The sequence below is a fragment of the Calypte anna genome, chromosome 4A, assembly GCF_003957555.1.
Source record: "Calypte anna isolate BGI_N300 chromosome 4A, bCalAnn1_v1.p, whole genome shotgun sequence".
In the NCBI taxonomy this organism is placed as follows: domain Eukaryota; kingdom Metazoa; phylum Chordata; class Aves; order Apodiformes; family Trochilidae; genus Calypte; species Calypte anna.
The window spans coordinates 22814066-22831215 of NC_044248.1; the positions used below are offsets into that span (position 1 = coordinate 22814066).

The 17150-nt window shown below is 38.3% G+C and overlaps 1 protein-coding gene across 1 annotated transcript in view; it reads left to right on the forward strand.

Moving 5' to 3' along the window:
* CFAP97 (cilia and flagella associated protein 97) overlaps positions 1 to 14972 on the forward strand; it is a 34767-nt gene extending 19795 nt beyond the window's left edge. The window contains exons 4-7 of the mRNA XM_008491870.2: positions 4122 to 4381; positions 11257 to 11407; positions 13168 to 13274; positions 14396 to 14972. Coding sequence (XP_008490092.2) covers positions 4122 to 4381; positions 11257 to 11407; positions 13168 to 13274; positions 14396 to 14425 — 548 coding nt within the window. The 3' untranslated portion in view covers positions 14426 to 14972. The remainder of the gene's footprint in view (positions 1 to 4121; positions 4382 to 11256; positions 11408 to 13167; positions 13275 to 14395) is intronic.
* The last annotated feature ends 2178 nt before the right edge of the window (positions 14973 to 17150 follow it).

The following is a 17150-nucleotide window of genomic DNA, read 5'->3' on the forward strand; positions in this document are numbered from 1 at the left end:
GGAATGGATTCCAAATAGAGGTGGGTAGATTTAGATTGGAAGTTAATAAGAAGTTCTTTACCATGAGGGTGGTGAGACACTGGAACAGGTTGCCCAGAGAGGTGGTGGAAGCCCCATCCCTGGAAGGTTTTTAAGGGCAGGCTGGACAGGGCTCTGAGCAACCTGGTCTAGTGGGAGTTGTCCCTGCCCATGGCAGGGGGTTTGGAACTAGGTGATCTTACAGGTCTATTCCAACCCTGAAAATTCTATGATTCAATTATTTAATTTCATTAATGCTTCTTTTAAGTTGTAATGAAGTTGGTATCATCACTGTTTAGCAGGCTCATAAGCTCAAGAGTTGTCAGAAAGCTGTTGGCAGTAGTCAGTGTCTACACTAAGTATCAATAATAAATAATGATGAGGCTAAGAATGGACAAGATAGGGAAGAAAAAGCTGGAGTCTCTCTTGTCTGCCAGTTTCAAGTGGGAAATGCTTTCTGTGTGATGAGGTGATAAAAGGTGCAGATGGGGCACAGTAGAAGGAAAATAAATTGGCTGGAGAAAAAGATGAGAACCTGAGGAAGAAAGAAGACATGGTTAAAAAAAGAAAAGTCTGTGTTTTGAGGGATGTAAGTGAAGAAGATGGAAGGTGAGAATAGTTTGTGAAGTTCTATCCAGTAGAGCAATGCATAGAAATGTATATAAATATATATTCACATCAACTGCCTGAGAGCTTTGTGTAAAATACTGGTGTTGAATGCTGTAGAGGTGTATGACACTGCCTCTGAGTGAGAGCTGAGTGAGAAAGTGATGCAGTGCTGGTTGGAGCAGGGCTCTGGCAGTCAGTGTTTCTAAAACTATTTACTGACCAGCAGTGAGGGGAAGGGGAAAGGTGTTTGTTCCATGTCATTGCTCTGTTTATTGTTTTGTTGGTTTTTTTCCCATCAGAGCTGAGAGAGGTTTTCTAGAAAAATGACCTATAAATATAACTAATTACTTAAAATTACTCAAAATATAGGTAATTACTTTGATCTCGAAGCATTTTTAATCTGTGTTTACTGGGTAGCTTCATAGTTACAGTTCATCTTAAGAGTATATACACCAAAGTATAGCCATGTACCTTATAGAGAATTAAACAATCATTTACCAGTGAAGACATTAAACCTGTATTTCTAATTTTAAATGTCCTCATTGTGCATGCTGTTGCTTTAAATAGAATTTGACTAGTTCACACCTTTCAGAGAAAGAAAAGAGCTGTTTGGAATGAGTGCTGATAGTTACTCAGAAGCTTAAATGTCTCTTACAAGGGACTTCTATACTGATAGCATTGGCGTCACAAAGGTAGGTCAAGACTTCAGTTGAACAACTGCTTTTTGCCATAACCTGATTTCCACTCTGCATATGTTTGTTGTGCAGTATTGTTTAATCTGTGAGATGCTATGAAGGCAAAAGATTAAATTATCTTCCATAGTCTTGTAATTATAGAGTTATCAGTTATGTAATGTGATGTATTCACTTGAAGATTGTTCAAATTACTTTCTTTCAGCTGTGTTCTGCAGTGCTGGTTCTGAATATTCCCATAAGGATATGGATCATTATTTTTTTACTGAGAAGTATGTTGAAGCTTCATGTTACCATCTGAATTATGTGTGAGAATGAAGCTCGGGAGGGACTTTGTCCATGGCTGTGTAGCAGTCGGACAAGGGGTAATGGCTTTCAACTAGAACAGGGTTAGGCATTCAGTTACACATTAAGAAGAAATTTTCTTTGACAGTGGTAGACACTGGAACAGGTTGCCAAGGAAGGCTGTGGCTGCCACATCCCTGTAGTGTTCAAGGCCAGGCTTGATGGGGCTTTGAGCAACCTGGTCTAGTGGGAGGTGTCCTGGCTTGTGCAGGGGCCTGGAACTGGATGATCTTCAAGGTTCCTTCCAACCCAAACGATTCTATGATTCTATGGCTCTGTGATTCTATGACTCTATGATTCTATGAATTGGCTCTAGTTGTTTTCTCTACATTTCTTTTTTGTCCCTTGTAGGGGCACATCCAGATGAGTTTCAGCTCAGGTTTGTCTCCTCAAATGGTGTTGGTGGCTGTACTGTTTTTTCCTTGAGAATAACTTACTAAATTGTAAAGATGCTTTTCATTTATACTTCATTAATCTGTTGGATGGCACACTTGATCTGCACTGTTTTGCACTGTGTTTTAGTTTGAACGTGATTTGCAGCTTTTCTTGACACATGAAAACAATATTTACTAATATGAACAACCTCACAGAGCTGCCTGGGGGTAGTTGTTTCATGTAGTGGTTGGCATACTATGGTGTGAGCTTACTCATTTATACAGCAATTTTTAAATTCAGTAGCTGTTTGGATTGAGTTCTGGATACTGTTTCCAAATTTCCAAAAGACCACAGCAATATTTACTTCTATCAGTTATGGAATAAACTCTGTTGAAATAATGCAAGAAAGATTTAATTTAATTTTATTTTGAAGAATGGGATACTCATTCTTTAAGGTTTCTAAGGTATTAAAGGCTGCTTCAGGCATTCTTTGCTAAAAAATCGCTGATGTGACAGTGTCTGCTGAGGAAATACTGCAGCATGCCTGTTTGTTGGTTTGGTTTTTTCCTTGCAGTTTTTCTCAAAGCTGCTTTGGATGCTGGTTTTGCTTATTGTGGGACTTTTAGGAGTATCTTCTGGAGGCACTGTGATACTGAAGGAATGTGAGTTATGGCCTCAGTAAAGCTGTGTCTGTGTCTCACCTCTGAAAAATATTTGATCTACTCTGGTACTGTCAGTCCTGTACCACTGATAATGCAGTGGGTTTATTGGAATAATACTGTGATAGCAAAGCTCTTAAAACAGTTGCCAGAAGATGTACTGCAAAGCTTTAGAAAGTAAAGGCTTAGAAATAGGTCAGTATCAGAGCTCCAGGGGAACTATAATAAATATTGCTGGCTCTGGCTGGAATTGGAAGTTTTCCACTTAATACTTTATCTCGTGGTTATGCAAGTCTTTTCTTGCTGTGTATCCTTAAATGTCCATTCTTTGTTCTTTTGTCTTGAAGCCTTATATTCTGGTTTAAATTGTTGGTCTTTTTTAAATTGCCAGGAGTCGGTAATTTTTCTTCTGTGATATATACTCACTTATCTCTCTCCATCCATTATGTCTAATTTTCATCTTTCCCTTTGCAATTCCTGCACCAACATGATGTAGGATTGCTTCAGGAGCAAAGGATCAATAAAATCACTTCAGGAAATGCATTTTATGTCTCCAGTTTGTGCTACCCCAGTGTCAGTTTTCTGTCTGAAACATCATTTCTATTCTGCCTCTCAGCTGTGAATGATATTTTAGATATCTGGAGCGAAGTTTAAATTTCTTTGCATGTGCAAGCATCTAAGTATTAATTTATGGTTTAGTTCCTGGTTTTACAAGTTATTTCTCATCCTAGCTTCCTGAAGCTATGTTTTGTGTTGCTCAGAATAAATGCTACCACTGTGTTGATTGTGGTGCTCGATGTTGCTTTAGTGCTGTGTAACAGTAGTTCCATTAACATATTTATAATCTCCTATGCTGATTGCTGGTGCTATAGTAACTACTTTAAAAATATTCAAGGATGGAAGTCTGAGTATAGTATATCACTGCAGAAGTTGGGCAAACATGCTGGTAAAGGTGTAGAGATCAGGGGTGATCCAAGTCAAAGCAAGGATCAGGAAACTGACCCTGCAGAAGAAATGGCCATGGCCACAAGATTCATTCATATTCTGCTTTCTGAATAACAGAGGTATTCTGCAAAAATGCTTACACCCTGCATGCGTATTGCTGGTTCTCTTGTACTGCTCAGTTGTTTGCTGCATCTGTTTGTGATTCCTCTGGTATACCAATCGTAAATGGGAAGAAGGGAGGGGATTCCTAGTGAGAAGGAAGCAGATGGGTTTTAACTAAGGCCAAAATTAGACTTGACTTTTGTGGTGAAAACTGAGCATCCCTGGAAAATCGGAAATGCATAAATACGGAATTCAGATGGGAGGAAGTGAAATGTGCCTTTTTCAGGTCTTTAAATAAATCGTTATTAATAAAGTGCTAGGTTTGTGTTTGGTTCCCTCTTTTAATCTGAATATTTTACTTTTTGCCATTTTAAAGCTTTTCTGCAATTGGAGAAAAAAGGACAAAAACAAACCATCGATCAGCCATGTAGAGGAACAAGGAAAAATTATTCTTTCACAAATGAAGAAGTAAGAGAGATTGATCGGGAAAACCAAAGGTTGCTGAAAGAACTGTCCAGACAGTCTGCAAAGCCGCGAAGTAGCACCAGCCTGAAGTCAGCTGTACAGCCGCCCAAATTGTACCACAGTGCCCTCAACAGGCAAAAGGAGCAACAAAGAATTGAAAGAGAAAACCTGGTAAGTTCTACGAACTGATTTTAGGACTGATTGTTGTCACATGGACTACTGTTAATTATTTAAAAAGCTGACAAGGCAACACTTGGGCTTTACTGCAGTAAGTCTGCAGTGCATGTTCTTTAGTGTGCTGTTTGCACAAATTATTGTTTGTGTGGTCTTTTGTAGGGAAAAATTATTCTTTTGTCAGATTAAAACAGATTTTGCATTGTATGAGAATGCTGTACTGTAGTATCATTAATTTTAAGAGGAACCATTTTTAACATACTCATTGTTAACTCATTGTTAACTCATTGTTAACGTAACTTGGGGTAGCAGTCTAACTCTACTCATGCACTATGATTGCTAGTCTGTAAGGAAAGGATTGCAAAAAATAAAGCAATCAACATGGTAGCATCAAATCTGTTATGTTTGAAATACAGAGAATATAATTCCACTGCATTTTGTTTTCTGATTCATAGCTTCAGTTTTAAAATATTCAGAACATGTTTCTTGCAGTATTTTAGTGTAATGGCAATCACAAAAAGTTACTTCAGTGGAAAACATTCAGACTAATGTATAAGGGTATTCACAGAGTTGTCAAATGAAATAATACTGATTTGAGTCATTTTTTTAGTGATTGAATTCTAGCACATATGATATTTCCATATCTCCTCATTCATTAGTGTTTTTGAAAGGAAAATAAAATCTAGTTAAAATAGTTAGAAAACTTACAGTGCAAGTAATCTATTGACTGTATAAGCTTAGGTTGCAGTGTCGTGTTGTGTAGTTAGAGATGTAGAAAGTCTGTTAAAACTTCAAAGCAGGAAACTTCTTCCCTAGCTCTGCTAGGCTACAGCTGACTAAAGGAACATTACTCTTCACACACTGAGAAATTACTTTTTACAGATATGCAAGTCTTATTGTCTAAGGAAGAAATGTTTTTAGGCTTGGATGGTCTTAGGCTGGCAGGAGGCCTTTCTTCATCTGTTGGGGGAGAGAGTTTATTATTTGTTTATTAACATTTAGAGTAGGACTTGCTGTTCTGAGGAACCTTGGTAACAGGGAGTGTACTGGGCTGTGGGAAGGAAGGGCTGTGTCACAGTCACAATCTAGTTGTAATAGGTTCTACTCCATAACAATAGATGATTACTGTCATAATAATGGTATTTTACAATACAGTTGTGTATACTCAAATTCACAAACCTTTTCTCTTTTGATATCTTGCAACTTTTGGATCACAAAATGTAAATGAAAAAGCTGTTTTACCCTGCCCATTGAGGTTGTTTTGCTTTACATAGCTAAATCTATGTGCTTTATGAACTTGTTTTCTTCTAGTCAGGACTTCTTTTCACCTCTGTAGACTGAAGAGCTGGAATTCCATGGAACTTCCTTATCAATCTATCTTCTATTACTTGACAGGATATTCTTCTTTATACAAGGCCTGCAGTAGTGCATACACAGGATATCCTACATACAGGATATGCTGTTTGATAAATCTTTGTGATATGTATATTGGAGAAGGATTCAGGCTTTTCTAAATAATTCAAGAACAGAAATCTCCAACAGTAGTCTGTACACAAAGTCAAAGAATTTTGTTGAAAAGATTTTTTTTCCTTGTTGGTTTATGGCTTCTATAATTTCTTGTCCTGACGTTAGGGGAAAACCCTGTTTAAGGAAAGCCTTCACTTATTATGCTAGAACATTCCTGGAGTATTGCCTATATTTACTGTTATTAGAAAGACAGCTTGATTTCTGGTGCACACATGTGGCATCGTAGGTGATGCAGGGAAAGTAGTTCAAACATTAGGAAATTAGAGAGGAATCTAAGTGGTTTGGTACTCTCTAGCTTTGTGAAAGGGTGCAAGGAGGCAGAGGGAATATATCCTGCTGCCACAGAAAGAGTTATGATGGAAAAAAAAAGACACATTGCTCTGAAAAATGGTTGTTAAAAGGCAATTGTTAGCAATTTACAGAAAAAGCAGAATAAGCAAAATTGTTTGCTGTTAAAATTCACATCAGAATTTTGTACTTGGTGCTTTTGACAGTGAGCTTTCCTAAGCAGAACTTGGCTGTTGATTGCTTATCTGAGATAACAGGATCAGAGTGTACCTCTTGCCGATAGAGGATGCTGCTGATTCATAAAACTTTGTACTCGTGTTTGAAGATACTTTCAACCCTGTCCCCTCTCCAGTGAAAAGGGACATAAGTGTAACTGATGTGTTAGTTTTTTCCCATGTTTGCATATATGTGTCTCTGCCTGTATTAACATATAATTATTTCTGCCAGTATAGGTAAGAAACTTGGCTTCATAGACCAGACACTACACACCAGTTAAGCTTCTAATGGCTTATTGCATGATACAAAGTCTGTACTGCTTATATGCAGGTATTTGGGGACTTGAAATAATAGATTTGCAGCCACTACGCTATTCCAGTTATTTCATCTAAGCTTGGAAATCATTCATGTCTGTATGTTGTTCTTTATTGGAGTGTTTTTGTTAATTTTATTAATTGTGTCTATGATTTAGGTGTTAGATTACCTCAGTGAGCTAAGCTGCTGTGTTCAGCCAGGTACATAGGCAACAAGTGGCTTTTTTAGTTTACATCAGAAATTCACTGGAAGCTCTCAGCAGTTGTGGGATGACAGTTCTCAAACCATAGATCAAGGGGGATTTTTCTGTAGATTTTTGGTGGATTTCCATGTATTGTTCCATGTGCATTCTTCTTAGCCCATGCTGTTACTACTTACTGCACTTAACTCTCTATGTTGTTCATTCCCCAACCTCATACTCCCCCAAAATGTACCTTGTCTTGAGCCACAGCTTTCAGCTGCACTGTACCTGCCCCACCATCCATCTCATGCCTCAACGATGGAGAGAACTTCTAAGCATGGACAGAAATAGGAGGGGAAGAGCACTGGTCCATCAGGGCTGTGCCTGGGTACCTTGTACTTTCCTTCTGAGAGTTTTAGAGCTCAGATGCTGCATACTGCTTCTAGATAGAATACCAAGGTTGTTCAACCATACTGGTATCAGTCTGGAGGAGAAAGATACACAGGGAATGCAGTTGTAAACTTCTTAGGGGCTCAGAAATACACGTGTTGGGTTGATGGCTCCTTAGAAATTTGAGCACACAGAGTTTTATAAGGTATTTTTCACTTACTGCATTCAAAGCCTCTGTATGCCAAGACTAAAGACAATTTTGTTAGCTCCTGATATTGCAAAGTACAATGGAAGAAAAAAAAAGGTATTTTCAAGGTCCTTTCATTGGGGAAGCTATCAGAATGTGGCATGCAGGTGTATTTGGCTGAAATATTCTGCAATACAGTGCAAATACAGTTTAATTATGTGATCATAGTGTTTAGACTATAGGCTTTTTGTGGTCAGATGTTTTGTGGTCTACTGATTCCTGACCCACACTCAAGATTTCTGAGCATTGTTGTTGTAATTATAAAGACTGACTAATTAACAAGTTCAAGGAAGTTTTGGTTATTTTGCACACTGCTCAGTTTTGTGATATGTTTTTTGAGGTTTTATTTTTATACTCTTAGTCTACTTTCTTTGTGATTATGCCAGCCACACATAAACGTGATAGCTGTTCAGTTAAAAAGACTAAAGTGTTTTTTTGACATTTAAGTTAAGGCTAAGTAATGCAACTGCCAATTGAAGAAAATGACAGATATTTATATCGATAAGAACAGATAGCTTGAATGCACTGTTATCTGCTTCTCCCTCCCCCAACAGGACACAGGAAAGGGTCAGGGTGGTCACTAACATCAGTGACATTAGAGGAGGTGCAATATAAATAAATTTGAACAGCTGTCAAGGCACACTAGTCAGCTGGTTAGAATTCAAAGGAGCTGAAACTGAAACCTTCATACATTTAAAATGCAAAGTAAACCAAGAAAAACTATTGTTTTCTGCCTTCTTTCTGAAGCCAATTTAGGAGTGGTGGCCTTCTAGTGTTTTGGTTTGGGGTTTTTTTTTCTTTCCTTCTAAGCATAGCTGCTTTTTTTTCTTTCTTTCTTTTTTTGGCAGAGAGCATTAGAATTAGCTTTCATGCTCTCATGTTGTTTCCAAAGCTGAATTAGTAGCAGTTCGCTTGGCCCACTGTGTAGCAGTTCCTTTGTTCTCCACTTTTTGGCAATATGACATTTCCTTCTGTCTTTGGCAATATAAATTTTAGTGCTTTATAGATACTGATTTATGTCCAAATGCCTAGAATTATAAAGGCTTATCCTATTCCTAGAAGGTAATAATGCAGAAACACCTTCTGTGATTTTTTTTTCCTGTTTTTTGTATTATTATTGTACTTTTATTGTATTATGATAAAGTAAAAGAAGGTGGAGGAAGCAGGAGGCTTTTTCCAAGCTGAGAGGTTATCAGTGATGCAATATTCTCTATGTATAAAGCTTGAATCAAAAGCTCTGGAGGAACTATAATGCAATTCAGAGCAGCTAATGATTGCAATTAGTGTGTGTTATGGTTGGCTTTTTATTCCTTAGATCTGATCGGGAATAAATATTTGATTCTGAACACTTGGATTGTGTTATGTGGTCTGAGTTTTTGGTCAGTAGTTTCAGTGTCAGCATTTCTGTTCACTTTAGTGTTGCAAAATTTAGTCTCCAGAGATGTACTTCAAAAGAGCAAGGAAAGTGGCAGTGTTCTTTGGTCCATTTCTTGAAAGCAGAACATAATGAAAGAATTAGTAGTTTCATGTGTATAATTAAAAAAGAATATTTGTTTAAGGTACTTGTACCATTGTTCAAGACACTTCTTCAGTTAAGGACCTCAAGATTGTAGGGTTGTTAATAAAAACATAAGAATCAGATTAGTTCTGGGTTATAGATTTAGTAGGTCAGGACTGCCATTTCAGTGTGTTGATGAGTTCATTTCTGTATGCAGCAAGCCATTCTCCAGACTGCAGAATTTATGACCACAGATAGTCTGTAAGTTAACAAGCCCGTGATACAATTTGCAGCAGAGGGCAAGGGAACCACAGGAGCAACTCTCTCTTTCTGTAGAAGAGCTTTTCTTAGAACCTTTTTGCACCATGGAATCTTGATCTACTCTGCTTATATTTAGGGCTGTATCAAGTCCAGTGTTAACCTGTTCAAAATCATGTTTTGCTACTGAGAGAGGTTGTTTGTTTGTTGTTTGTTTGATTGTTTTATATTTAGTAGTAGGACTTGATCCTTGTCAAAATATAAGCATAAAAGGAAAACCAGAACTGTATTTAAATTAGAATAAAGTGTGCATATATAAATGTTGTATGTTCAGAATTAAGCTTGAAATTCCTGCTGTGTTAAGGTTTGCAAATTCTATGAGGCTGTTATTGTTGGAGTGTAGAATTGTAACATGCTCAACTCTCCTGGAAAAGTGTTGCACAGTTTATTCAGTCCCTTTGTGATTCAACTGAATGTATTGAGAGTTTCCACTTTTAATTCCAAAGGTAAATAAGTGATATCTGCAAGTCTAAATGTATGTAGTTGCATGTGGGATGTATGTAGAGATGTGGATGAAGTTGTAAGCAAAATATTGGATGTAACATTGAGAGGCAAGTCTGCCATTTCATGTTCTGCCACTGGTGTTAGTGGAGAGCTATTTCTAGCTGAAGTCCTTCCTTTGACTTTTGCTTACTTAGGTATTTCCACTTGACGATGAACTAACTGGCACTTGCTGCAAGCACTTGTGACATGTCAAGTCTGAGCCAAAATCACTTGTCCTTTCTTGCTTGTGCACTCTGCAGGCTTCCAGTGCCCACGCAGAAACTACCAAGAGTTTATAATTTTTGTTACAGGTAGACAATGACAACTGATGATCCTATGAATACTATGCTGTTTCCTAAGTCACTTTCTGTATTTCTTTTATTATTCTAAAAAAAAAAAAAAAAAAAAAAAAAAAGACTCATACCTGATTTGGAGTACGAGAGGATGACCACTTTATACAGAGTGAATTGCTATACAGACAAATTCTTGACTTCTACCATATAAGTATGCAACTCCACATTTCATCCTTATTACCAGAGGTATTTTTAGTACTTCAGAGACTGGAGTAATCAGTTTGCATTGTCTGTCGTTGATGGGATGCATGTCATAACCCTGCCCAGTAATGCCTAGTGTCATTGCCAAATGCTTGTAGGCCATCAAATGAATTTAAATTAGTGGAGGGAATGTATAGATCTGTGCAAGGCAAATGATGGAGGCAGAATGTATTAATAATCTGAAAGTTTTAGCTGGAAATTGTATATACCTGAGTACTTCAAAACTTGTTCTGACATCAGGTTATTTTTTAGATGATGAGATGTCTTAAACCAATACATCATGTTTTAAGTAGAAGTAGTTAGGCAGAATGGGAAGCTATCTGTATCTTACAAATACTGTGTAAGTAGCAGTTCTAATTTAATGCCTGCTGCATGATTGCTAGGGTTAATTTCAACAGGAGGAAATTATGCCTGTAGTAATTTCAGTTAGAATATCTTAAAATTAGATTATGGATTTGTAAAAATAGTGTCCAGTGGATGTTTGTGCTTTCCTTTTGACATTACTTTCACAGAATTGATTTAGTAATTCTCCCTGATGATCCTGGAGGGCAGTATAAAGTGGTCTAAGTATGTTTGCAAAATGAAGCTTTAAAAAACCAAAACAAACAGAAAACTTAAGACAACTTCTCATGCTTTTGGAAATTTAAAAGTAGGAACATGACTGGATATGAGCAGGATAGCTTCTGTTAGTCACCAGTGGAGGAGTTCATGTTGTGCAATGCTAAAAACTTGGATTATTACTTACTGCTTAGTACTTACTTTTGAATTAAAACCAATTTGTGAATATCTGTTTTGTATTTTCTTGTGTGTGTGTGTTATTCCTCTTCCTTAATGATATTTTTCTTCAATACTAAGGCTTTCCTGAAAAGACTGGAAGCAGTGAAACCGACAGCTGGTTTGAGGCGTTCTGAGCAATTGTTGGACTATCAGCGCCAGATGAGCTATCTGACTTCTTCACCTTCTGTAAGAAGAGGAAAATCTGCTCTCAGCCAGCTTAGTCCTTCCAGTAAGTACTTTGAAGACTGCATTTATTTGAATGTATTTTATCTTTTCATGATTCAGAATTATGAAGCACTTACTGCTAAGAGTAGAAAAAAAGTTCCATTTTCAGTCTCCCTTAGACTGATCATTTAACATACAGAAATCATTAAAAGGATTTTTTTTAATCATACCAAAAATATTCTGACCATGTGAATTATTTACTTATCATCCTAAATTTCTGATAAATTATTTTGTTAATAGTCTTTTCCAAGAAGGTTGAAAAAAGTCCATTTTGTAAAGAAATATTCCTCATTCTGCCATTGAAAGAAGTGACAATAACAACCAACAATGAAAAACCCCAAATAAGGATCAAATTCTTATTCAGACAATGTGGATCCATCCTTGTAGATAAGTTGATCAAGTATGGGTTTGGTGATCAGGTAGTGAGGTGGATCAGGAACTGGTTGAAAGGAAGGAGTCAGAGAGTTGTAGTCAATGGGGCAGAATCTGGTTGGAGGTGTGTGACCAGTGGAGTCCCTCAGGGGTCGGTACTGGGACCGGTGTTGTTCAATATCTTCATCAACAACTTGGATGAGGGTATAGAATGTACCCTCAGCAAGTTTGCTGATGACACTAAGCTGGGAGGAGTGGCTGACACACCAGAAGGCTGTGCTGCCATTCAGAGAGACTTAGACAGGCTGGAGAGTTGGGCAGAGAGAAACATGATGAAATTCAACAAGGGGAAGTGTAGAGTTTTGCATTTGGGGAAGAACAACACAATGTCCCAGTATAGGTTGGGGGCTGACCTGCTGGAGAGCAGTGTAGGTGAAAGAGACCTGGGGGTCCTGGTAGACAGGAGGATGACCATGAGCCAGCAATGTGCCCTTGTGGCCAAGAAGGCCAATGGCATCCTGGGGTGCATTAGAAAGGGTGTGGTTAGGTCAAGAGAGGTTCTCCTCCCCTTCTATTCTGCATTGGTGAGGCCGTACCTGGAGTATTGTGTCCAGTTCTGGGCCCCTCAGTTCAAGAAGGACAGGGAAGTGCTTGAAAGAGTCCAGCGCAGAGCTACTAAGATGATTAAGGGAGTGGAACATCTCCCTTATGAGGAAAGGCTGAGGGAGCTGGGTCTCTTTAGTTTGGAGAAAAGGAGACTGAGGGGTGACCTCATCAATGTTTTCAAATATGTAAGGGGTGAGTGTCAGGGAGATGGAGTTAGGCTTTTCTCAGTGGTGACCAGTGATAGGACAAGGGGTAATGGGTGTAAATTGGAGCATAGGAGGTTCAAGTTGAATATTCGAAAAAATTTTTTTACTGTAAGGGTGACAGAGCCCTGGAACAGGCTGCCCAGGGGGGTCGTGGAGTCTCCTTCACTGGAGACATTCAAAACCCGCCTGGACACGTTCCTATGCGAAGTGCTCTAGGTGGCCCTGCTCTGGCAGGGGGGATTGGACTAGATGATCTTTCGAGGTCCCTTCCAACCCCAAGGATTCTATGATTCTATGATTCTCTCTTAAAAATTGTGTGTAGTGTTTGGAAATGTAGATCATGTGTCCCTATAAAGCCATATGTCAGGTTAAAGAACCACAGCGCTATGGCATAGGCCTGAATTCTGTGGCCTGACCATTAGCATTCAACTCATAGCATTTTGGGGTTATATTTAATTTACTGAGATTTGTTTATTGTTTGTTTTTTTCCTGGGAGCTCTGGTAATGAGTGTTGCAGTACTAATATAGCATGAGGTTTTCTTATGTACTGAACATGCATTTTCACTGTGTGTGTTAACAGGACGCACTTCAAGAGCCACCACTGTACCAGCTACAATGAGCCAGAGGAATGAAAAAAGCATGTCTGATACAGCCTGTGGGGCACTACAAAGACCTAAGCCCACCAATGTCCGTGCTGCTTGGCTATAAGTACATTCTTTGCCTCGTATACTGAGATGATCCTCAGACTTGTGGTTTCAGTGCTTTTGCAGATTCAGTGTGCAAAGTGTTTTCTGCATTGTTCAGTGATTAAAATGCATTGCATATGGTATAATTGTTTATAAAATGTTTTAAGTGAACAGTTTTACTTCAGTCAGTGTTTTGCATGACAGGAAGAACTTATGAAAGGAGAAGGGGGTATTTAAATGGACAAGTTAAATAGAAATTGCTAATTCTTGTTTTTATTCTCTACTCATAAGTGGAATTTGTATCCATAACATGGAAGGACAGATTTGCTGCACTATAGGTACAATATAGAAAGAAAACACTTAATATTTTAAAATATTGCATTAAACTCATAAGTGTATGCTTAATCCCTAGATTGTCCTTGATTTTCATCCTGGTTTAGATAAGCCTTCTGAGCTTTGTGTGCAGTGATCTTTTGGCTTAAAGGATCTCTTTCTGCAACACAAGGGGGTGAAGCAGATTGTGTATTCCTGCATGGTTAGATAGAATACTGAGGCTGCAGGTGATCTGCCACTCCACCTGTGCTCCAAGTGTTGAAGCATTTGTTTTATACTCAAGGCTGTGTCTTCCAGATTTAAAATAGTTTTGGAAGTTGTATTGGGATCTTTGCATAGGAATGATGCATCTGGTACTGTTTGAACAAGGGTAAAGACTGAAGAGAACAGCAGTTTCAGGTTGACTCTAAATAGGGAGTTTTAGTTATTTCTCAAGCTGAAGAATGTTAGTTCTCAAGCAAGGGAAATATTTCATGGCCTTGCTTTTGTAGAACCTTGTGCTCTGTGGTGGGTGAGCTTCAGGAAACTTAAACATCTGAGAATGATCCGAATTTGGAAAAAAAAACAAAAAACAACAAAACCAAGCAGTAGAAAAAAAAATCTTGTTATGCTTCTTGGTTTTTTAATGTCATGGTCATACCAAATATTTGTAGTAGTGTCAGATAAGCTTCAGTATCAACATCCATTTAGAAAGGAATTAAAATTTAATTGATTGGTAATCACAAATACTACGTGGTATGCTTTACTTCTATTACATGAAGGCAAACTTTCAGTGACCTTATTTTTTAGGACAGTCTTAATGAAGAGCAAAAACTGTGATGTCACTATCGAATGGATGTTGCTGGAAGCCTGGTCACTTCTCCAGCTTCTTCCCAGAAGAATTACAGGACATCACTTCGTATTATGCATAAAATAAAAAAAAGCAATGTTCAGTACTGCTGGGTCTTGGCCCTGTGGAATTGAAAGTTTATTATTCTTTGCTCATGCTTGCATGAGGGCTTAGTCTTTCAGGTGTTCTGCATTGTAACAAACTTAATTGGTCCTGTGTGGTGGTTTGGCACAGCTTCTGCACCTGGTAACCTGCAGATCAAATTTAGCTGTTTGACAATATTTGAACTCTAAAGCAGCATTGTGGCAGTTTTTTTATTGCAATTATTATTCATTGATAGGGATTGCAAGGAATATTTTGCATAGTGCAACTGTATTTATTTGTGCTATTGTCCTAATTAAACTTATTTACTATTTAAAGATTTTTGTCCTTGAATGTGAGTATCAAGGTCACAGTTTAAATGATTTTTAGTGTTCATATATGGGGTTTTTTTCTGTAAAGAAATTCACAAAACAATTTGCTTTTAATTGCTTAATCTTATTTAATTTTGGTATAAAAGACTGTCAATTTTGTATGTCATTTTTCTAAATCATAAGAAATAAAATATTTAACATGAATTGCTTGTCATTGCAGTGGATTCTTTTGGAATTTTATCATTGGTATTGAGCTGCAAAGGAGACCATGGAGAAGTGTTTTGTACCGTGGGAAGTGCAAAGAGTCAGTTTGTTCATTGATGCACTTTACCTGTTAGTGCCTTTGGTGTGCATTTTTAAAAATAAGCTATATCGGCAGGTCTTAGATAATCTCATGATTTGTATAGCAAAAAATCCTGTTTCTAATAGACTTGTTTTCTGTCCGTTTTTGTAAGCTGACACTTTATGTTCTACTTTTTTCTTCCCTGCAAAAAAAGATCTCTCAGAAAAAAAAGTGCAAGCTGCTTTGCTTCCACCTTAAAGTGAACTGCTACGCTGTTTTAACAGAGGGTTTCAGGTAGGAACCAGTCTCCCAGCTGAAGTGACAAGATTGCCAATTTGGATGCCAGCACTGGAGTACTGATCTCACTATGAGGAGAAACGAATTGTGATGCCTCCATCACATTTGTGCTCTGGAAGTATTCCTGTATCATTCCTAAGCTCCATTTCTTCCAGGACAGGGTTCTGCTGTGTATTATTTTCTGCAATGCTGAAGGTCTGAGCTTTAATCACTCACTAAATGAAAGGAACTGGGAGTGATGATACCTATCTGTCTGGATAGATGACACATGAAGGGCATTTTCCCAAACAGACTGAGTTCTTTACGACTCAGTATTAATCCAAATGAACGTGAGAGACTCCAGCTAATTTGGAGGAATCACACAAGGCCATTCCTCATATGGAATGTATAGGCTTTCCCCTGTGCCACAGCCTGTCTTCTGTCAGAGTGCTTGAAGTCTTCACTGAAGATCCTGAGGCATCTCTTCTGTCATCCTGTCACTCAAGAGGGTTTGTCTGATTGTCCTAGTCAAATAGCTGGATGGATTTTATGGCTTCTATGATGTATGTAGACATTTTACTGGACTGTATTTTCCTGATTGTCATCTAATGTGTTTCAGGATAAGCCCCTGTAAAAAGCCTGTGTGTCTTTTTTCTAACAGATCACCAATAACTTCTTTATCCCATTATGTTCTCCATGTCAGTAGACATGGGGAATGTGTCTGCTCCATGAACGTGTCTACTTCATGGTCAGTAGACAAAAATAACTTCTGCCTTCCCATCCTGGGCAGGTTGAGTCATGGGGCAGATGAAAGCTCTTGGTTTAAAGAGGGACTTCACGAAGTGAACACAGGTGTCTGAGATTTACCATCTGGGAAACAATGTTTCATCCCCTGACCTCAGGTTGGCTACTGTGACTTCTGCTGAGATTATCCCATCTGAGGCAGGCTTGCAGATGTAGTGTTGTTTTTAACTACTTGGCAGAAGGACAAAACCTTGCTGTATTTCTCACTATGTCTTAAACTCTTCCCTATGAATTTTAAAGAAATAATGGCTGCTGCTTCCATGACAAGCATAGAGCAGAGTGAAGGTTATCACCTTCAGAAAGGTATGACAAATTCAGTCTGCTGTCAGATTCTTTCCCTCTCTGCAGTAGGCTACACTCTTTTTAGACAGATATAACTTGCATACCCACCTGAAGTTCCCAACTTCACCTCATCCAAAAGAGCAGCAGATCTCAGTTCCCTTTCCAGGCAGTGTCCTTTCAGAGCTGGGCAGCTGCATGATAGGTGGGCTTTGTCATTCTTTATTAGAAAGATATATTACCAGGCTAGTTAGGTTGGGTTTCCTAGTGTGCAAGTGGGAGATAAAAGGTAATGCTTTTGATGTAGGCTTTTGCTTGCATAGTTTGTCTGTGACTGTTGCAGAGATGCAAAAGCATTGGGGCAGTGGTATCAGTTCATTTAAGTGCAGTTCAAATCACAACTGGAGATAATCTTCAAAATCTATTTTTCAGCTTTGCACAGCTGATGTCTGGATTTTAGGTTAAACTTTTAGAAAGAGTAATGCTGAGTGCCACAGTCATTGTGCAGAGCTCTTTCAGGTGGATTTGTTTCATTGTCAATTTTGAACTCTGACCCAAAGTATGAAGAGCACTGCCTGGAGTGGGCCACAGAGTGTGCATGTGCATACAAGCACTTAGAGTGGCTTACCTGTAAGTGTTCTCAAAACGTCATTTTCCATC